Raw genomic sequence first — 21,883 nt, forward strand, 5'->3', positions numbered from 1 at the left:
AATCCTAGCCTAAACAGCCCAAATCCTTCTTTGTCCTGGACTGTATTGTTTGGACAGATGGTGAAAATTAGGGGAAGAAGGGATGGAAAATGGGATGGGACAAAGCCCAACAGTTACTTAGCTGGAGGGCTGTATTAAAAGTCAAGCTGCAAGGCAAACGCTGTGCTACCAAATGGATTAACTCTAGCATTCCTCCTTCAAATTTTTGCAGTTGTTCAGGTGGTAATTGTTGGTCCATACCTGGCTATCCTTCTCTTTCTTTTCTTGATACCTCTGGGGATGTACTCTCCTTGCATCAGAGAGGAGGGGACACTTGGACCAAAGCCAGCCCTCACTGGACACCGCGGAGCACCGATGGTAGGTTTGGAGAAGCTATTTTACATCATTTCCTCATCCTGTGTGCTGTTGCCTTCATCATCATCATTTTTTCCCCCCAAGAAATCAATGGAGGGTGGAAAGGGAGACATTTCCGTTTGGAACTGTGTGCCAAATGATCGCTCTGTGGGTTTGCTAACAGGGAACCCTGAGGGACATGGTGGGTTTGGTGGCTAAGGTGGAAGAAAGCAAACGGGAGACTTTAACAAGATAATGGTGGTCCTTTAATACAAAACAGGCGTTACAAGGAGACAGAAAGTATTTACAGAGTCCTCCAGAGTGTGTCTAAAGCCAGTCTGCTCATGGCCCATTTTTTTTCCCCAGCTGGCACCAGAAAACACTGAGATGTCATTTCAGAAGACAATTGAACATGGTGGGGATGGTCTTGAAACAGATGTCACCATTAGGTAAGGGAAAAACATCACACTTCCCAAAGCAGATACTTCTTCTAAGAGTTGCCTTTGGAGCCATGTAATTTTGGGCAATTTGGTTCTGCCAACGGCTGGGACAGGGTCCCTCAGCTGCTGCATGATGCTAAGGGCTGTGGGACATGGCTCTTCTCAATAAGCTCTTATCTAACAGTCATTATTTCTACAGTATATTTTAAATACTTTTGCAACATACAGAGACAAGTTCCTACTGTAGTCTGACTTCCAGGCCTCACTGAAGGTCTTATCAGGCCTAGAAACCACCAGAAAATTGTATTTAGACCTGTGCCATCATTGATATAATTATTAGACCTTTAATTACCTTTGTGTATGGGACTCCTTGCCATGACCTTCTAACCTACTGGGCAGGATGAGCAGTTTCCAGGCACTAAGTAACTAAAATACTAATACTTAGGTGTTCTATTAATAAAGACCTTTCTATAAAAGAGAATTTTGCCTTTCTATCCATTTAAACTTCAGTCCTCTGAAACCTGTAGAAGCACTTTGGTGTCAGCAAAAAGAGCCTTTGGCCACAAGTTACTACCCATTTTCTTTTAGGGGCTGGCAGGCATAAATGCCACCATCTCCACTTTGCCCCTGAGAAAAATGAGTCACAGTGAGGTACAGCTTCACCAAGGTCACCCAGAAATATTTAAGCTTGAAACAGTTTGGTATCTTGAGTGTCAGCCTTCTTTCCTACCCTACCCTCTGCTCTAAGGGAGGCTGTACTGCTGCATTCATGGTGGCCCACACGTTGTTCTCACCTGGTTTGACTCTGCTTGTGCCATGAATGATCTCCACTCCAGGTGACCTGAATTCTTGCTCTCCAACAGCTACGACGGAGTTCCTTTCCTCATGCATGACAGCAGCCTGAGGAGGACAACCAACATCAGGGAGGTCTATCCCAACGACACTGCTCAAAATGCAGCCTTGTTCTCCTGGGATACCCTGAAGGAGTTGAATGCTGGAGCATGGTTCCTTAAGGCAAGCACCATAAATGACTGTGATGTTGTAGAAGAGACACTGGCTGGCTACAGCTTATTAGTATGAAAGTTAGGAGAGAAACTTTTGGTTGAGCCCACACTTAGTTGGTAGAAGTCATTCAGTTGGGGGTCTCCTTGCTTTGTCCTTTTGGCCTTTAGGCCTAGGAGACCTATTTTGTTTGGCTGGTGGGTGTTCTTGTAGCTCCTTATCATGGCAGCAGCAGAACAGATGGTCTGGAGAAAGAAGAAAACAGGTACTTGTGCAAGGTGCTGTGTGTAATACGGTTTACGTGATGGGACAGAGAAGAACAGCAGAGCTAGCTACACAATTTATGTCCCAGAAGCAGTGTCATCTGGGTTAATTATCCATGTTTCTCAGGTAGAAGAGCTAAGCAGAATAGAATATCCTCACCTACTGAGGGTTGATGCCAAACTTTTTCGCTTACAGAGGTATGAAATGTTTGCATGCAGCTTGCTCCTAGATATGACTGGCTGACTGATTTCCTTTTTACATCTGTTTGTTTCTAGGACAAACCCTTTTCATGCATGGGCTCACTGTCAAGGGCAGATCAAAACCAGGCAATGAATCAGTCAATTTACAAGCTAAGTAATTTCTTGCGCCTTGCAGACAGTCAGAATAAACTTGTTATATTTGATCTCTACCGCCCTCCAGAGAAACATCCTTACAGGTACTCGTGGATCAACAGAACCCTGGAAGTCATCCTCAATGAGTCTGGGATTAGACCCAATCTGGTAGGCTGGCCCAGTTGAAGACCTATTGATGGACAATATTGTCAAACTCAATCTGGCCTACACTGAAATGTCCAGTGAAGATATCCGGTAGGTTGCAGTTTCAGCCCGAAGTGCTGTTGTCTAGAGGATATTTGCTTCATGTGTGTGGCAATGCCTCCCTCCGGTGACCAGCTCTAGGATCTACACCATTTTTGGCAAGAGCTCTTTTAGGTTGTGGCCAACCCTGTTACATTTTGGAGTTGAAGGACTTTATTTCATTCCTACTGTATACCCCGTGTAGGGCCAAGAGGTAGCATACGTAGCAAGGAGGGTAGCACCCCTCCTTGTCCAAGTCCATATCTACTTCACTGGGATCTAAGGATTTTCTGACTAGAAGGATGCAGGTGTCTCCAGGTTTCTACACATGCCATCCTCAGTATTGCTAATAATGAACCATAGAGAATGAACAAACAACTATTTAACCTCCTATGGCCTCCACAAACATCGGTGTGAGTGCATAATGCTGTGGTGAGAGAACACAACACTCTTGTAGATGGTATTTTGGAGACTTCATTATTGTCTCTGTTGCTACCAGTACTCTGTTGCTTGGGACACACTAACAGTGTAATCTCTCCAATGGAAAGCTCCACATTTATTGAAGGATTCTCCAAAATGGTTGTCTTACATAAACAGATATTTTTAAAAACACATATGAAATGTCTTACCTATCCAGCTCTCCTTTTGTAAACAGGATTTTTTGTTCTTTCCCATGCTCAAAAGCATTGAAAAATAATTAAAAACAAGTATAAGAAAACGTTTAGCCCTTTGGATAATAATAATGTCCATGTTTTCTTAATGATAATTTTCCCAACATTTAAAATGCTAGGTAGATCCATCTGGGTAAATCTGGGTAAATCCTGGGCAGACTATAGATAAATTTACAAATACTCATACTGATGATACATTCCCTTAGAGTTATACAGAGAAATGGTATCACTTCATATTAAATTTCAGTAACTTATAAGGACATCACAGATGGCCAGCTGTTGCTGCAAACATAAGAAATGTGAATAATGACCTTGAAGATTATTTTAAACACACTATTGGGAGATGACAAATGCATTTTTAGGTGGAATACTGAATATGAGCTGGCAGCCCCCAGCTGGATTGTCCCCCTGGGCCCCGCTCTCGGGAGGCCCCCCCTGCAGCGCTGCGTTCAGCTCTGGGCCCAGCACAAGGACACGGAGCTGCTGGAGCGGGCCCGGAGGAGGCCGCGAGGATGCTCAGGGGCTGGAGCAGCTCTGCTGTGGTGCCAGGCTGAGAGAGCTGGGGGTGGTGGGCCTGGGGAAGAGAAGGCCCCGGGGAGAGCTGCCAGCGGCCTGCCAGGGCCTGCAGGGGGGGCAGGGAAGCTGGGGAGGGACTCTTTGTCAGGGCTGGGGGGACAGGACGAGGGGCACCGGCTGGAGCCTGGCAGGGGGGAGGCTTCGGGGAGGCGTTGGGAAGAAATTCTTCCCTCTGAGGGCGCTGAGGCCCTGGCCCAGGCTGCCCAGAGGAGCTGGGGGTGCCCCAGCCCTGGCGGTGCCCAAGGCCGGTTGGAAGGGGCTCTGGACAACCTGACCTAGCAGGAGGTGTCCCTGCCCATGTAGGGGTTGGAATTAGATATTATCAACCGATTATTGGCTGGTTGGGCTTCCTTTCTGTTCCTGACCTACGTCCTATAACAAGTTAGGACAGAATTGCCATACAGAATTGCCAGCTCTCCTTGATTCAGCCCAAAGGAAGTACTAACCTCCTTGCTTTCCTTAATGAAGGCAATTGCCTCTTGGTCTTTTAAAGGAAATACGCTGAGGCAAACATCACCACCAACCTCTATGTGATCAACGAGCCGTGGCTCTTCTCCCTGGCGTGGTGCTCGGGGGCACACTCTGTGACCACTAATGCTGTCCACACGCTGAAGAATCTCAGCCAGCCCCTCTTCCTCATGGTAAGCAGTGATCCTCCCTTGTTCCCGGGGTACAAAATGGGGGGCAGATATTCATGGCTACCTTTAGAGACCATGGGCTGATTTGTGCATGAATAAAGTCCCTCTGCATGCAGACGGACTTAACATGAACCTGGTTTACCTCATTCCTCTGAGCCATACCAGGTATCATCACCCTCATTTCCTGGTTCTTTTTGGTCCATGGAGAAGAACCCTGGTTGGCTGGACTTGGAGACTCAGGCCTGACATGAGGGAAAATAAGTCATACTGAAACTTGTCTAGGGTTAAAGGAAGGGGCCTTTGAGGGTACATGTGGATATCGCATGAGGATTTCAATCTCTAAGCTTCTAAAGAACCTTATTGCTGTCAAAAGTTCCTAAATCCCAGGAACGCCTACATTCCTTCTCAACTTGGTCTGTTGTCACAAGCCCAAAGGGAAAAAAAAAAAAAAAAACCCTGCTGTGAGGAACTTTTCACATTGCTTGTCTGCCCTCTACTGTGCCTTTGACAACCTATAGGGCTACGGAGCACCTGGGTCACTGGTCTCACCAGAGTCCCTGCATTCAGGTTACCACTCTGAATGACTGGTTTCACACTCTTGAAGTAGATTTTACAGTGCTTCCATCTCCCACCCAGAAAACCGCATCATTTCAGTCCATTCTGAGGGCGGGAGTGGTCTGATGTGAGGACAAATCTTCAGATGCTCTTGGACTTGAAGCAGGAGCCAACCCAGCCCCTCTCTGGTTTTCACTTAAGTACAGTTTTTCCAGGGGCAGCCAAATGCCATCTGTTGATATTAATGTCATAGGGAAGCAAAGGAAACTACAGGGCCTGCCTGTCCAAACAAGTCCCTGTTGTATTTACTGTGATGTGGTCCAGTCTCCTTGGCCACCCAGCGGACTTGTCCTTATTGAGACCGATGATTTTGCACCAACACCCACTGGCAGGTGACCTCTTTAAAATGCCACCAAATACCTTAAACACCGTAAGGATATTACTTCACATGCACACCAGGGAGCTGAATTGCTAGGATCAAGAAGCAAGGAGGAGCTAGAGCAGCTTTCTTGCGTATTTCGGGGTCCTTGGTGTTGGACACGTCCTCTGTTGTTCCCTTCCAGACGCCGCAGCAGTACAACATCATGTGGATCCTGACGGACCTGGCCTCTGTGCTCCTCATCTCACTCATCTTCGCTCTGCACTGGTAACTACTGAGCTGCTAGTGGCCGTGCTAGCCTCATCTGTTGTCCCCCTTGGAGGAATGAAGGGATGCTTTCAGTGACCTGAAGGGTTAAAACTGCTCTAGAGGACATCTTCCTCTTCAAGAATTAGAAAAAAAAAAAAAAAAGGCCTTAAAGTCTCCAAAAACCTCTGCACTGCTCCTGCTTGCTATATATTTCCCTTTCCTTTTGGTAACTCAGACATCACCTACCCAAAGGATTCAGTGCAGACTTGGTGTGTTTAGAGTAGCAGCAGAATCCAGTTATCAAAGCTGGAAAACAAACTGATTTTTCTATTTTTTACTATTTAGATTATTTGGACATTGGATGTAACTTAGGAGGAGAGCTCTCATTGTTAATATTTGTGCACCTCATGTCTCTGTCTGCATATATCAGAGTCACTGAGGAATCCATCCTCCCAGACGAACTATCTGAAATATGAAATATACCCAGAAATACCTGAGTGTCACAGACACTATTTTCTTTCTTTCTGTGCTGTCCAAGACATTATCTATGTTTAATAACGGAGAAACTGGGGTCAGGCTGCTGGATGCTCAGCTCTGCCGTGGTTGGATCAGAAGCCAGGCTGTGCTCCTACAGCAGGAGGTGCTGGGCTCAGCTCTTCACCTGCCTGTGGGTGGGTGGAGGGACCAGACCAGCCAGCTCGGGGCTGTTTTCTGCAGGGGTGCTGGGAGCACAGCTCTGCTGCGGGTCACAGCAGGGGGAAAGATCAGGAAGATCCTGGGTGAGCAGCCTGGCTTGCTTATAAGCATGGCCTGGTTATGTGGAGTGCTTTGGTGTGGAAAAGGAGAGACAGCTATACTTTTGCTTTGGAAGGCTGGAGAGGGATTAGTCAAAAAGGCGCCTTCAAAATGCTGTTTTACACGTGAAACGTGGACACTTAGACATCACAGCTGTGCATCAGGATCCCTTCTCACTAAAAACTTGAGCAAACCCTCAGGTGCCAGGCCAGGTCCTGCCCTGACAAAGTAGAAAAAGGGTGATCGGGGCTCCAGGGAGCTGCGGGGCGAACCACAGCAAGCAGTGGCCTGATCCAAGCACTTTGCCCCTGGCAGGTGGCGAGAGCGGAGTTTCTCCTGCTGTGCCCACGATGGTGGCTCGATGCTGGAGAGCGGCACCTACAACAAGTTCAGGACAGGTGAGCGGGGTGAGGGGGGGCAGGAGATGGATCCTGCTCGGGGTCACCTCTGTCACGCCCATGTCGTGGTGAAGGATGGATGGGTTATCTCAGCATGGGTGCAGTGCTGTGGTTCCTCCCCAGTGATGAACATCACTTTTCATCAAAGCCATGAGCAACCTTGAGCTCTGCTTCAAGCAGAGGTTGGACCAGAGAGCTCCAGAGGTCCCCTCTGACCTGCTTTACTCTGGGATGCTGTGAAAAAAGAACAGAAGGGCACTGAGCACTCTCAGATCTCCACGGCAAGGTGGGGTCTGTTGGGGATACCCCCATGCGCCAGATTTCTGGACTAAAGGAGCAGACAAAATGACCCAACCTGGGCTGCAGGATTTTTTTTGGCCAAGCTGTTTGCTTGTGACTGCTGGCAAAATAGCTGGAGGTGTGTCAATAGCTCACTGCTTGTCTTCTGTTGCAGAGCTCAGCAACATGCCTGCTGTCGTGGCCTGACGCGGGCAAGGAGGAGGTGCAGACCTGCCATCTCGCGGAGGATCGGAGAGCAAAGCCTGCCCTGCTGCCCCTTGCTGAGGTGCAAACAGCAGCCTGCCTGGCGAGGGGCAGCCATTTGCCACCACGACCCCGATGGAGATGAGCACTGACCTTGTTCTCCTGTTGCTTTCCTCTCAGTCCCATGCCTGGCAGGGATCCCTGGGGTGTAAAGGAGCACAGATGGGGCTGCGTCCATGACGAAGCTGTGCACCACGGTGAAAGGATTAAACCTCCCTGGCAGGATTCGTGTAGGAACCACCATTTCCCTCTGAGACCACTGTACCTCATCCTGTAAGCCCTCCTGCAGTGTGTAAGCCCTCTGTTTGTGCAGCTTTGTTTTTATCTTCGCTGCAAACACCCGAGCACCCTCTGGTCCTCCTTGCCCTTGGTTGTCCACATCTCTCCAGTCTCCTGTCCACACACTCCCTTCCTCCTCTCAGGTCTGCTCCAGCCCCAGGAGCTCCCCAGCCCCACCACGACGGTCAAGTGCTGCTGGATGGTTCACCAGGGTCTGTGCCTCTCCATAACACAGGCAGGGACAGCTTAGGTTTTCCTTTCCCCTCCTCTAGTCCTGCCGTAAACCCCAATGGGACAGACTTCACCCTGGCTGTGGGTGAGGGAGTATTTTCCACAGATGCTAAAGGATTTCTTGGTGCCTTGGCCATGTGACTACCGGGACAGTAACCAGGAGCACAACACTTCTTCATCGAGCTGGGTGTGAACTGGTTCCACGAGGTGTCCTGTTTGCTTTTCCCTTGGGAAGGTCTTTGTTACCTGCTCTGCATCCTGGGATTTATTCCGATTTTCATTTCTCCCGGTGGCTGCTGGCACATACAGGGAAGGAATTCCATGCCTTGTTCTGCAAGGGAGATGTGAACATCTCCAGGTTTAAGCCATACATTTCTACTTGAACAGATAATAAAAACTTTTTTTTTTTTTCTTTTGTAAATTTTAGGTGATGTTTTAAATACAGTTTGGCTCTCCAATCCTGTTTTGTTCTTATTCTAGGGGATTGGGAAAGGGGAAGAACGTGGCATTCAGATCATCATCATTCAGAGGTGTGTTTTTGCTGATTAAACATATCATCACAAATAAAAGGTGAAAGGGAAGTACAGGGTTTCAAAGTTAACTGTGCTGAAAAGCACTCAAATTTTCTAAGCTTGCAATTTTGAGGTATTTTGGAGGCTAGATGTGCGAAAAAGCAGTAGCTTCCCTTGGAAAAGGGCAAAAGGATTGGTGTAGAGCAGCTCCAGATCTATGAAGCGTGCAGAAAGGATCCTAATGATGGTGTTAGCTCCCTACCCCCCTTCTTAATTTTCTTAATTTTTGTGTCCACTGACGGTTCGCTCCCCCTTGCCGGATATTCTCACCAGGAGCCCCGTTCCACCAGAAGTCCTCTCCCTGCTGAGGACCTGGGGGCCCTGATCCCACCCGTGGAGCCACCACCACGACCGCACAGTGCAGGACAGCCTCCCGCAAGCCACTTTATGCCTTTTAATGAGAATATTTCACTTGGACATACGTTTTTTTTCGTGTTACATTGCTCGGTGTGAATACAAAGAGGCCAGCAGATGCTAATACATATGACACACAGGCACACGCACACAAGAGTCCCAGCACCCCCTAAATGGTGGGGTGCACGGGAGGCCAACAGAGCTGTGAACGAAGGGACGAGGGTGGCGGTGGGGGAAAGCTGGCCCAGACCAGCACTGGAGAACATTGCTAGGCTGCATCGTCTACTGAGCGTGTTGTGGGCGGCAGGGGTGGCTGGAGGCTCGTCGTGGTGGTAAGGGGGATCTCCTAGCAGCCCTGGCTGGCTGGTGGACGTCTCCAAGCAGCATTTTGTTTGCTTTGGTGGAGAGACCGAGGTCCAAAGCCACTGCTGTATCCCCGTCAGATGCCGTGCTCCTGGTGGCCTGGCAGGTAGTGCTCCTGGTGCCACAGCGCTGGGAGACTGAGCCCAGTAAGCCCAGCAAGGGTTACTTGAGCTTAACTGGTTAGTGACACCAACATCAGCTCTCAGCAGACACTTCTCACCCCTCCTGATGCCACCTGCCCAGGAACGTGCTCCTCTGAAGCCTGGATTTTGGAAAGGCACCCCATGCTCCTTCCCCTACCTCCCCCCAGACGCGACATGCCTTTAGCCTCCTCTCTGCCGGCAGGTCCCAGCTCTGGTCCAAAGGAGCTGCTCCACACTGCGTGGTGCTGGGTGGACAATGGGACAACCAGCCAGCAGATCGGCAGGGCCAACCAAAGATGGAGAAAAACCCTCTGAAATCATGGGCCTGTGCTCTCTGAGAGTGCTTCAGGCTCCAACCGGGACTGGCAGAGAGCCCTTTTATACAGCAACACACACAAAAGCACAACAAAATCATTAAGTTTTTTCCAGCTGTGATGGCCAAGTCCGTGTTTAGATCAGAGCCCTTTCTGCACATGGGCTTGGCCACAATCTTCCAAGAGCAGGAACTTCGAAATCCCTACGTCCACGTTGAAGCTTGCAGTAAAGATCCTCCCAGGGTTAATTTGTCTGGACACAAGGGGGGCAAAAGGAGATGACATCTTCTGAGCTTCACTTCCAGCTGAGCCCTTAGGTTGGGGAAGATGTGCCCCAGTCACTGGCTGTCACGGTGCCAGGGGGATCCTAGGGCGAGGAATTGTCCTGCAGGTCGCCCTCAGCCCTGAGTCATCGTCCAGATACCAGCGCAAATTGCGGGATATTTTTTTTTCTTTTTAATATTTTAAAAAATAAATAGAAGAAGAAACAGAACTTTAAAATTTGTTCTTTAAATATTTCCAGCATTGCACGGACAGCACTTCAGTACTCTAGCCTGTTCGATCAGTGGTTTGTTTGTTCTGATTCCTGGTTAAAATGTGCTCCTCCCAGCCTGCTTTTTCTTCCTGTCCTTAAGAACACGGTGTATTCTTCTGTGATGTCAAAAAACAAGCCCCGCAGTGTTCATCAGACACCTTTCCAGCATGGACTGGGGCTCTGCTACTCCTCTTCAAACCTGAAATGCCCATAAGCTCACCAAAAGCCGTTAGCATCTCAATAGCTCTCTCTTTACTTAAAATAAAAACACAAACCAAACCAAGCCACACGCACACGCACACACACACAAATCCTCTTCCCAGAGCCTTTTTGATGGCAGCTGTTGGGTTCAGGCAAACGTCCTGCCGGAGTTTCTTTGCTCAGTCACTGCCTGAGAGCGGTGGTGTCCCCTGGAAATCTTTGAGGTTTAAGGTGGAGTCGGGGTGCAGGGTGGGGAAGGAGGACGGGGGGTCAGAGATAGTCATCCTCGCTCGAAGGGGAGGTGGGATTGGAGCCTTCGAGGTCAGAGTCCAGCGAACTCCCTGACGGCGTTCGGCTCATCTTCCACATCTGGGAGGCAAAGGTTCTCCCCCAGCTGCATGGGTACCCCACAGCCCTCAGCTGGCGAATTAGCCCCATGGCCACCTGCCAGTGGCTTCTTGCAGTTCACTTGCTACCCTTTGCACTCCTCTGTTTGCTCATGGCTGTTAGCATCTGGCTGATGTACGAGGTCAAAAGATCATCCATCTTGTAGCCCTGGTGAGGAGAGAGAAGATGTTACCTGCCTTTATAGCACAGCTTGGTCTCTGGCTCATGCCTCTTGAACACACTTGCTACAAGTCGTTAACTTATATATATGTTTCCAGGTATATTTTTCCCTTCTTTTTTTTTTTTCTTTTTCCTTCTTCCTTTTTCCACAGTTCTCCTTGAGTGATATGGCCCTGACACAAGGATCAAACACAATTTACAGCGCAAGTCTCTCCCAGGAGGCTGCTGAGGCTAAGGATGTGTGGAGCTTTGGAAGGGGAGTGGATTTTTCAAATGGCCAAAAATAATGTGAACGCCCCAAATTAATAACAGGACAGGACTTTTTATCCTACATGCTTTGAGTTTAAGATAGACTAAGCAGAAGTGTTTTGTTTTCTTTTTTTTTTTCCTTGTGGCTGTTAGTAGGTACAAGCTGGGCAAAGGATCTTGGTAAAAGGACACCCCCTGAGCCCACATCTGCTTTGATACGTTTTTCACTCCAGTGACATGGAGCAGTGTCCCATGTTCCTGGGTCGGCAATGCCCCAAGAACCTCAGGCTTGCCTGTAACTTGGAAGATGGACCTAATGAGAGCCCCAGTTGCTTGGGCAGAGCCATGGTGTGAGTGCTGCTTGCTTGCTTACTACAGGCTTGTCCAGTGCTACTGCCCTGGGGGCAGTGGCAGGGAAGTCTTGGATGAACTCTGTGCTGCCATAAAGCTCTCCATGGATGCATAGGAGGTGAGGCCTTACACACTTAACATATCCCCATACTTAATATCTAAATCATCCCTAGGAAAAGCTGTTCTGGAGATAGCAACCAGACAGTGCTGAAATCAAGGGGAAAAAATATAAAAATAAAAAAAGAAAAACACACATTGTTGGGTCTTCTATGAGACCACTTTCAGTCCAGAGAATCCCTGAGACATGGCTTATGGGAAGCAGTTTATTTTAGCCTGCCAAAGTCAGGATTTTTTCTAACTGTGCCCATCAATCTTTAACACTCCTTACCAGGGATGTCTCGCAGAGCAGCTTGCTTCCCCTCACCAGGTTGCCGATAGTTATATGGAAGTAGGTGTTGCCACTGCTCCAGTTGGAGATCTTGGTGAAGGGGTGAGTGATGAGAATATCCTGGTGGGAACACAAGACTCACACTCAACACGAGAGCCTCAACCTTTAACTTTCCTTCAAGCAGACCAAGGATGTCTGCTGAAATGAGAATATACCATGGCCTCACAGGAACAGCAGTGAAGTGCAAGACTGCGGATCCTCCATTCTCGTGGAGGACTGCTCTACTGGAAGGTCCATGTGGCTGGTGGAATAGCACAGCCTTTGGGATTAACCCTGTAAGGGGTTGGGGAGTTGGCTCAGGAGCACCTGGTGAAGACCTCAGTCTTGCTTACCTTGGTTTTGGGATCAATGAGGCTCACTCCATGCTTATTGATGGCAATTAGAAGGATTTCTGGATAATTTGGCTCTGTAGTTTGCTGTTGGAAATGAGATGAACTGGTTAGGGGAAGCGTCGTGCTAAATCAGGTGCTTTCCTATTTCCTCACCCAGTATCTTCTGCCAGCATTTGCATTTACATTTGGCAGCTAAATCACTCTGGGTGGAAAAATCACAGGATATTATTCAGATCCACTATGCCATCTAATGAACATGACAGAAATTAAGGTGCCTAAGTTCAAAGATATCATGAACGGTTTCAGCGTCATGTTTCCACACCATGCTTAATGTATGGTCCCTGAGTATGGGGGGTTGCAATAAGGTGCCCAGAGTTCTTGGACTTCATCACTACTGGCCTCCCCTGCCTGTGATGGGAACCTGGTGCCATGATGGGTGATCTGGATTGGGTTCACAGTGTGTGCAGGTGTGTGAAAATTACACGTTCCCCTTTCCCTTCACAAAACAGAGAATGGCTCTTGCCTCCTCAGCAGTACAGCTGCGAGGATAGACCTGAAGAGGACTGAGATACGTTGATGCTCTACAATGCCCCAGTATTGTAAAGAGACAGGGCAGCCATAAATGAGTATCTCAGCCCCTTACTGATGGAGAGACTTACATCCTTTCCCTGTCTTATCAGGGTTGTTCCACTCCAGGCACTGGGACAACCCTGCATACCTGGAACCCCTCCATGATACGGGACTTCTGATACTGTCTCAAAGCTGCCAGGGAACCCCCAGGCAGAGCAGGTACCTTCACTTCAAAGAATGCTGATCCAAATGTAGGCCACTTGAAGATAATCTTTAGGAAGGCAAGCTTGGCTTCTTCTCTCGTTTTGCCTGCGTGCTTATTGTAGTATGCCACGATGGACTGCAACAGAGAGGACAGCAGAGCTGGAGGGTTTGCATTACCTTGGACCAAAGATTTTTGCAGGTAAAGAAGCATCATGCTACAAAGACGGACTATCCTACCAGAAACCATAATTGCTTCACGGTAACTGGGCTTTCGCTGAGATTCATTAACAAACCACAGCATATGGTGAACCTGTGATCAGTTCTTCCTGCCTATTAGCTGTTCTCAGATGGCAAGTTTCTTGGGATGAGTAAATATTAATTGGGCCAAGAAAGTAGCTGGAGAAGTTTTCCAGGTGGAGACATCTATTCTAGTCTCTGCTCCAATGAACACTTCACAGAAGTGTTGGTGGGTCACTGGAGCAGAGCCTGGAACTAAAGTAGGTCCTTTCTTAGAAGCTGTACTGATGACTCCATTATAGGGATTATAAATTTTGATCTTTCAATTTTGGGAGCAGAAGGGACTGAGGGGACTTCGACACAGAGAAGCCAATAATTTGCTTGTTAGACACATGGCCAAGTTCAAGTCCCAGCAAACAGAAAGGACTTACAAGATTGTTTCTTGGCAGTGAGACATCTACATTACTTTATGGCCTAGACTTGTCCGTACCTGTGCCACAGCTCTCCTTGTGTAAAGCGGGGAGAATTGCCTTTCTGCTCAGCAGTCTGCCTTCAACAACAAAGCTTTACATGAGACCATCCCCTAGATGTGTCCATACAGCACTGCATCCACCACTACAGTCACAGCAACGTGCAGCACAAAGCCCACAACGTGTGTGTGTGTCTGAACACATGTACAATTCCTTCTCTTGGTGCTGTTGGAGAGATTGTGGCCCTTTTAAGGCTCAAGAGGGACCATGGGTCACTCCTTCTGGCAACCTGACTTCAGTGTTGAACATCAGACAAGTCACACGAGATGCTGGGTTTCCCCCCACCAAGCCTGACCTATGACTAAAGCTGCTGTTTTACCCGCTTCCAGTCATCTGGAGAGAGCTGCCGGACGAGGTCCTGAGGCACCAGCTCCTTCAGAAGCTTGGGGATGCTGGGGAAATAGGATTTGTCATCCTCAAACTTCACCCGGTAGATGAGAGCTGCCAACTGCAGGACCTCTTCCCGTGTACACTTGTGGTAGCCGCGCAGGTACTTTGGTAACTCCTGTATGTGGAAGAAAGCCATTCAGAAATAGAGGGGGTGACCTCAGACCTTCACCCTCTGGTGCTAAATCACATTTTTGGAGGTCTCCAGCTCCTGGATATGAGGCTCTGCCTTAGGAACACTCATAGTTGTTGTACCAAGTGTGGTGGACAGGCAGCTGCTCAGCTGAGACCACACTTGATGTCTAAAGATCCTCTCTGGCCTGAAACGTTCTCGTGTTACAGGGTGGTCCCTGTGGTAGGTATCAGATGTGTGAACCTACAGTCTTGTTCTCCCTCCCTCATTGCTGAAAATCCAACCCTTGTAATGGACAATTGGAATTGAATGGGTTTTTTTTCCTCCCTTTATTTTTCCTTTTCATTTTTTTTTCAATCTATTCCCCCATTACGAAAAGATGCTTGAAAATGTGTCAGGTAACTATCAAAGCATCAGAGGCTATGATAATATTAGGATAATTGCTTTATCCAGGCAAGGACACAGGGAACATCTGTGTATTTGCATACTTGTATGAAAAAGCTTTGGGACATGCACATGTCTCTTTCTTCCCAGATGAAACAAGTGCAGAAGAGCTGCAGCTTCTTGACTGGCTGCTGGGACCATCACAGCTCACGCCCAAGAATGAAGGAGCTGAAAACCTTCAGAATGCTTGTGAATTTGTACTCCCTGCTAAGGCTGAGTGCTACTGTGTCCCACTTCTTGCTACTTTCCCAAGAACATCTGGCCCAAATCTCAGCTGAGTTGGTTGCCTTACAGTGCATGAAGCCTGGTCCTTGCTATACAACCCAACTGTTCTTCATAGCTCTCTGTTGAAGGCAGGACTTTGTTCTGTTAAAAGTAAAACTTCATGCATCTGCACATACACAGTCTTTCCACCCTAATTCCTCCCAAAGTCTCTGCTGCTATCTCAGGTTCCCAGAGCACCTGGTAATAGTGGAAGATCGAATCTGCCATCGAATCCTTTCCAGGCGTTGTGTTGGTCCAGAGCTTTTTCATGAAGAACACTTGGTAGGTGAGGGAAGGCACTATACCTGTGCGAAGGAAGCAGGGAGCAGATCTGAGAGCAATGCTGAGAGCACCAGCCAGGTCATCTGTCAGGTTTTGCCCCCAGGGCTGGCACGGGCAGCACAACCACAGCAGCGTGGCCCATCTTTAAAAGGGCTGGAGGGCTCAAGGAGGGCTGTGCGTGACCCCAAAGGGAGAAAAGTCACTGTTACCATCTTTCGCTGGTCTTGCTTTCTTTATCCAGTCCGTCAGGTGTCTCACAAAGTCAAAGAAGAAATCGCCCTCGGGCACACTGATGACCTGGGGGCACAGCACATGGTTACAAAGGCTGAGGAAGCAGCGAGAGGCCACAGGCAGGGCTGGCTGTTGCCCCATCTCCTGCAGTTTTTGCTCACTGCTTTGTCTCAATTAGACTTCTCTGCTACAAACTGCTGATGCCAGAAAGCCATTGCCAACAACTCGCTCTAATTCCACCCATTAATTCTTATTGCACCTTCCTGTTTCCCTGGAGCAATTAATTTCCCTTCCTGATGACTATCTCTGTAGATTTCTTCCAGTTGCCCAAGGCAGCTCTAAGCTTGCACATTTTTCTTAATCCTTATAAACCAGCCAAAACCAGGACACCGTCTCAGCAACATGGGTCTTCTACCTCTTTCTCCTGATGGACCCTATCTCCTTTGCCCCAGATCAATGCAGCACCACAGGAACAGCTACCCAGAGGGGACCAGGCTGGCTCCATCTGGCAGTCCCCATGTGCTCTTTAACATTCAATTAATTCGCAATGCAGTGACCTCTTTGGGCAAAAAATGACAAAAATGACAACAAAGGCAAAAAAAGAGTGACTCTTGCCTCACTCTGGATCACACAGGGATTCGGTGGGCCACAATTAGTGTGAGATCCTGCACATAGGGTGGCACTGGCTGCATCACTCAGTCAGCAGGACACAGCAGGCTGCCACAGTGCTATCATCGGGCGTTAAAGCCACCTGCTCTCAACACAGGAGACCTTTGCCTGTTTGTGTTTTAAGCCCTTTGGGATGATTGCTGTGAAGCACTGAGTGTTTTGGCATTACCCCAGCCTCTGTGTGGGTCACTCACCTTGTCAGAGATTTTGACGAAGAGGCTGAAGCCTTCAGAAGATTTTAGGAGCAGCCTGTTGGAGATGTTCTGGCAGAAATCCTTGGCTTTTGTGCTGGACTCCACCTCAAATGCCTACAAAGAAAGGAAGATCATCACCACTGCTACCTCAAGATTAATTTCTGCTTCATGCTCTCTTCGAGGAGCTCTAGGCTCAGATATGTGAAAAGATGTAAGTGCCCACCACCAACGAAAGAAGTGATTTTATGGATTGTGGCTCTGGACATGTGAAAAGGAAATTTGCAGAAGTTCAGCCATGAACTTCTTATTGGGAACTTATTGGGAACTTAAACTTCTGCCAGTCCCATGCATGGCCACGTTTGCCTGAACCACCAGAACCCATGTTCCACATACCATGAGAGAATGGCCTGGAGCTCAGTGCCACTGCCCCTCAGTGCAAATGCGTGTTGTACCACAGGGACACTACTTGGCCAGCCCACCTGGGTGACTGCCATGGTCAAAGGGACCACAGACACGTGCCGAAGTCCCCTCTGCCTCCTTCTACTGGCTCTCACACAGATGCGTGTGTATAAAGCAGCTTATTACTAGTCACATAGAAAAAATACTCAGAGTGATAAGAAATCCCAGGAGATCTGTAAAACCCCGTTACAGAAAAACATGGGCACACACACAGCTACTGGAGAAGAATACCCTTTTCCCTTCATGGGTGTGCACTGCTTTTCACATAAACTCCCTTGGAAATACAAGAATTTAGTTGTGCCCAAGGGCATGATGAAAGAGAGGAGCAGGCAAACCTCACTGGGAGACTAATCAGTAGCATGAGAGAGCAGTACCTGCAAGGACATGCCTATCTGCTCCAGCCTCAATTTATCTACATGCCTTATTAATGTCTAAGATGATTAATGAAAGGTTCCTGAGTGCAGATGTTATGATTTCTGCATCATCTCAGGTCAGAATGGGGAATAATTTTAGTTTCCTTCTTGCCAGCTCCCAGCCCAGTCCCTGGGACTGGTACCCAGCTGGGTATGGTTTGGTGGACTGAATCTGTCAGTTGAGGCTGCAAATAACTGATGGCCAAGGCCTGTGAACCACTGAGGGCGTGGATGGAGATGAACACATCCTGTTTCTCTCTTCCTGGGGTCAAAATTTGCAGTGAAGACTGACTCAGCACCCATGTCTGGAGAAGGTGAATTGCAGGAAATCAGACCCCTGAGCTCCAGTCTTCTATCCTGCCTCACCAAGGTAGATAAGGATGGATCTTTCTGATGCTGCTGTTTCAGACTCTTCTGGGAAGGCTGAATTTTTTCTGAATCAGAAACAACAGTAGCCTTTTCTGGGATTTTAATAAGAAAATTGACATCCATCCTGACAAAAATGAAGTTTCCTTCTATCCCATTTACCTCATCGGTGTCATCAGGAAAGTAAACCTTGTGGAAAATCTGGGTGGTTTTGTGTTGAATGGCTTCCACTTCTACGAGATGGGGAGGGTACTTTCTGGATCCATTCCTGCAAAACAGGGAGAGGCAAGTGCCATAGCATCAGCAACATCCTCCACCCAAAGTCCTTTTAGTTCAGTTTGGCTGAATGCAGAGAAAGGCTGTGAGCTTCCAGTGTCCCTCCAACTACTACCAAAACATCTCCTACTTGTAATTTCTAATGCATATTTGGATGCTGTGGCATGGTCAGGACTAGGAGGTCTTTTGGTGCTGTACCTTAGGGCTTTCTGGAGTCTTTGGATGCAGTCTGCTGCCAACGGGTGATGTTTTCGGGACTGCAGAAACCTCTGGACATGGGGCAGGAGGATGTTACTTGGAGGGAAAAGGCCTGTACACAACCACAGCAGCTCCCAGCCTTTCTCTTCACTGTACCTAAACGAGGAGAGATCCAGGAGGAAAAAAGTTATGGCATGGACACTGCTCTGTGCTTTGGCATGGGTGGGTGGTTCTCAGCTAGAGGGGAGGAGACATGCTTAGGCTCCAGATCTCCTTTGCCCAACAGAGGCTAGTGTCTTTGGGCCAAGCAAAACCAACGACTCTTACTTGATGTGGTTGTCCGTAAGCTGCTTCAGGGTCTGGCAGTAGATTTCATCCTTCAGAGGCTCAGCTTTCAAGGCACCTTCAAATATTTGGTCTGTCAGCTCATTGACTGAGCGGGTCCTTTTGGATGGGTAGTCACCCATGTACTTCAGCACTGGTGGGAGGCAGGAGTCAAGGATCAGCTAAGCGGGAGGTCTGGAGAAGCCCTTCTGTTGATGATGTGATAAAAGACATCCCACATTTGACTACAGAAGTGGCTGCAATTTGGTGGAGGGGGCACAGTGGTAAGGCTTTAAATTTCTTTAGGAGATGTCCAGCGAGCTCTCTCTCTTTTTCATGCATCATCTCAGGTCAGAAAGAACCACTTTGTGGTTGGGATGTAGGCCTAGGGAAGTTCTGTGACTACTGTGTTACCTGATCACACATAGTGATACCACTATAAAAGACCAGATTTTCAGCTGGTGTCATGAGGCAGAGCTCTGCAGACAGCACTGGAGCTGTGGTAACATAAACCAAATGATGACCTTCACCACTTCACCATATTGTACCTATTCTGCATGACAACAGGTCACAGTATTCTGAATAAATGTGTTTAACATGGAAAGGAGAATGATAAAATTGCAGATGTTCTCAATTTTTACCAGTCCTTTTAGTTCCTACTACTGCTGTTATTTGCTGCTAGGAGGAAAACTGTAGCAGCAGTAACTGTGCTGTAGCATCAGTACCGGGTTTATACCAACAGAACTGTTCGAACTAAAGTCTGTATCCTAGAGCAAAACCCTACCAAAACACAAAGGCGACTTCCACAGGTTAGATTTATATTTGTACTCAGCTTCTTTCTCCCATGCTGTCTTTATTCTGCCAGGAAAGTGATACTCAGGCATCAAGCCCTGTCCCTGAGGCCATGAGGACTAGTTTGTATCCATAATGATTAGGTCTACTCCCTTCTACAGCAGATGCATCCTGGAGAGTTGAAGCAAGCCAAAACAGAACTGTTGAGTTAACCGCTAAGCGATGTGTACCTGCAAGACTCAGTAACTTACTCCCTGGACCTTGCTTATGGAGAAGACACCCATCAGCTCTCAAGGATGCTCAAATACAGATTTCGGGATCAGATCCATCTCCAAGTCCATGACATGGTCCCAAAGCCCTTAAGAGGGACCAGAAACCTTTCTATGGGCTTTAGTTGGGTCTCTGAAGAAGCTGCTCAGCCCTTTGCCTGTCAGCCCTGTTGCCCAAGGGGTGCCCCAGGAAGTGGAAGGATATCAATGAAGGCCATGCAGGCTTCTTGGGACAGCTCCTCGCTCCCCAGGATCTTCTTCAGCAACGGCTGTTTGATGGGCTCACGGGTGTAACACCACAACTTGTCCTTCCCACGGCTCTTGGTGATCATGACCCTGCTCAGGGTGTGCTTGGGTGGTGGCCTGGTGGCAAAGGAAAAGCAAAAGGAAAGGTGGAGAGGTTACAGGGATAAAATGGACTGTGTGTAACCAGTGCTTCACCTGGAAGGCTGTTCACAACACCAGAATAAAGAACTCTTACACCAAGTGGCTATTCACAGTTTTACAGAGTATCTGTCTCCCGCTGTGTCCAAAGGTAGTCATTTTTCCTTTCCTAGGGCTCAGAAAAGTCCCTTTTGGACCCTACCCAAGCACCTTTTCTACTGAAATAAAAAAAAAAAAAAAAAAAAAAAAAGCTTCTAACCACAAGAGAAGGGGTGATGGCAATGGGTGGTGAGGGAGATGGGCAGCAACAATGAAAGAATATTGCCCAGTAGAACAAACCCACCAGGGTGAAGACATCTCACAGGACTTGGTCTGTCTCCATGGGCTGCCAACCCCTCTAAACAGGAGCGGGAGTTTTTTGATCAGTCTGGTAAGCTACATTCAGCAGTGGTGCATGCTTTGGAGCTGAGATGAAAATGTCCCCACGTAATTCACCTGCTGCCTACGTGGTCTCAGGCTGTGTAAGGGATCACTGGGAAGGAATACTAGACCACTAAGCACAGCCTCCCACAGATTCACAGATTCACAGATTTCTCTAGGTTGGAAGAGACCTCAAGATCATCGAGTCCAACCTCCGACCTAACACTAAGTACTCCACTAAACCATATCCCTAAGTTCTACATCTAAACGTCTTTTAAAGACCTCCAGGGATGGTGACTCCACCACCTCCCTGGGCAGCCCGTTCCAATGCTTAATAACCCTTTCGGTAAAGAAGTACTTCCTAACATCCAACCTAAAACTCCCCTGTCGCAACTTTAGCCCATTCCCCCTCGTCCTGTCACTAGGCACGTGGGAGAATAGACCAACCCCCACCTCTCTACAGCCTCCTTTCAGGTAACTGTAGAGAGCGATGAGGTCGCCCCTGAGCCTCCTCTTCTCCAGGCTGAACAAGCCCAGCTCCCTCAGCCGCTCCTCGTAAGACTTGTTCTCCAGACCCCTCACAAGCTTGGTCGCCCTTCTCTGGACTCGCTCGAGCACGTCCATGTCCTTCCTGTAGCGAGGGGCCCAAAACTGAACACAGTACTCGAGGTGCGGCCTCACCAGAGCCGAGTACATGGGGACAATCACTTCCCTAGACCTGCTGGCCACACTGCTTCTTATACAAGCCAGGATGCTGTTGGCCTTCTTGGCCACCTGAGCACACTGCTGGCTCATATTCAGCCGACTATCCACCAATACTCCCAGGTCCTTCTCGGCCAGGCAGCTTTCCAGCCACTCATCTCCCAGCCTGTAGCGCTGCTTGGGGTTGTTGCGCCCCAGGTGCAGGACCCGGCACTTGGCCTTGTTGAACTTCATGCAGTTGACCTCACCCATCGCTCCAGCCTATCCAGATCCTCCTGCAGAGCCTTCCTGCCCTCGAGCAGATCGACACACGCACTTAGCTTGGTGTCATCTGCAAACTTACTGAGGGTGCACTGGACGCCCTCATCCAGATCATCAATAAAGATATTAAAGAGGACCGGCCCCAGTACCGAGCCCTGGGGGACTCCACTAGTGACCGGCCTCCAACCAGATTTGACTCCATTCACCACAACTCTCTGGGCCCGGCCATCCAGCCAGTTTCTAACCCAGCGAAGCGTACGCCAGTCCAAGCCCCGAGCAGCCAGTTTCTTGAGGAGAATGTTGTGGGGAACGGTGTCAAAAGCCTTACTGAGGTCAAGGTAAACCACATCCACAGCCTTTCCCTCATCCACCAAGCGCGTCACTTGGTCATAGAAGGAGATCAAAGATCTCCTGAAGATGGGTACTTCAGCTGTGACCGCTTTAGCCTTTTGAATGGGTCTGGTTTGGTTTTGTTGATGGAGTTTTCTTTTGTTAACCAGAGATTCTAAGCCTTGGA

At 48.5% G+C, this 21,883-nt stretch overlaps 2 protein-coding genes across 2 annotated transcripts; one reads left to right on the top strand and one right to left on the bottom strand.

Annotated features, from left to right (window-relative positions):
• Positions 1 to 606: 606 nt before the first annotated feature.
• LOC310886404 (glycerophosphodiester phosphodiesterase domain-containing protein 4-like) lies at positions 607 to 9,937 on the top strand (the record flags this gene model as incomplete). The annotated part of the gene is given in 7 exon segments (XM_083810927.1): positions 607 to 782; positions 1,637 to 1,787; positions 2,315 to 2,547; positions 2,549 to 2,626; positions 4,355 to 4,502; positions 5,618 to 5,700; positions 6,793 to 9,937. Coding segments are annotated over 7 exon segments (1,116 nt in total), but the record flags the coding sequence as incomplete, so codon positions are not given.
• Positions 8,882 to 21,021, bottom strand: LOC310886402 (unconventional myosin-VIIa-like). The gene is made up of 12 exons (XM_083810910.1): positions 19,805 to 21,021; positions 18,542 to 18,695; positions 18,215 to 18,370; positions 17,903 to 18,008; positions 16,503 to 16,616; positions 15,618 to 15,705; positions 15,325 to 15,431; positions 14,218 to 14,403; positions 13,151 to 13,267; positions 12,358 to 12,441; positions 11,966 to 12,085; positions 8,882 to 10,965 (listed from the first exon to the last, which is right to left on the bottom strand). The coding sequence occupies exons 1-12, from the start codon at positions 19,929 to 19,931 to the stop codon at positions 10,876 to 10,878; spliced, it is 1,449 nt and encodes a 482-aa protein (XP_083667036.1). The 5' UTR covers positions 19,932 to 21,021; the 3' UTR covers positions 8,882 to 10,875.
• Between the last annotated feature and the right edge of the window lie 862 nt (positions 21,022 to 21,883).

The sequence above is a fragment of the Anser anser genome (assembly GCF_964211835.1).
Source record: "Anser anser genome assembly, chromosome: 1".
In the NCBI taxonomy this organism is placed as follows: domain Eukaryota; kingdom Metazoa; phylum Chordata; class Aves; order Anseriformes; family Anatidae; genus Anser; species Anser anser.

Excerpts from the sequence above, each read along its gene's own strand:
- LOC310886402 (XM_083810910.1), bottom strand. The coding sequence starts at position 19,931 with ATGATCACCAAGAGCCGTGGGAAGGACAAGTTGTGGTGTTACACCCGT. Across the intron at positions 18,696-19,804 it reads AGCCTGCATGGCCTTCATTG|CAGTGCTGAAGTACATGGGT; the intron begins ATATCCTTCCAC and ends CCTGCCTCCCAC. Across the intron at positions 12,442-13,150 it reads CAGCATTCTTTGAAGTGAAG|CAAACTACAGAGCCAAATTA; the intron begins GTACCTGCTCTG and ends CATTTCCAACAG.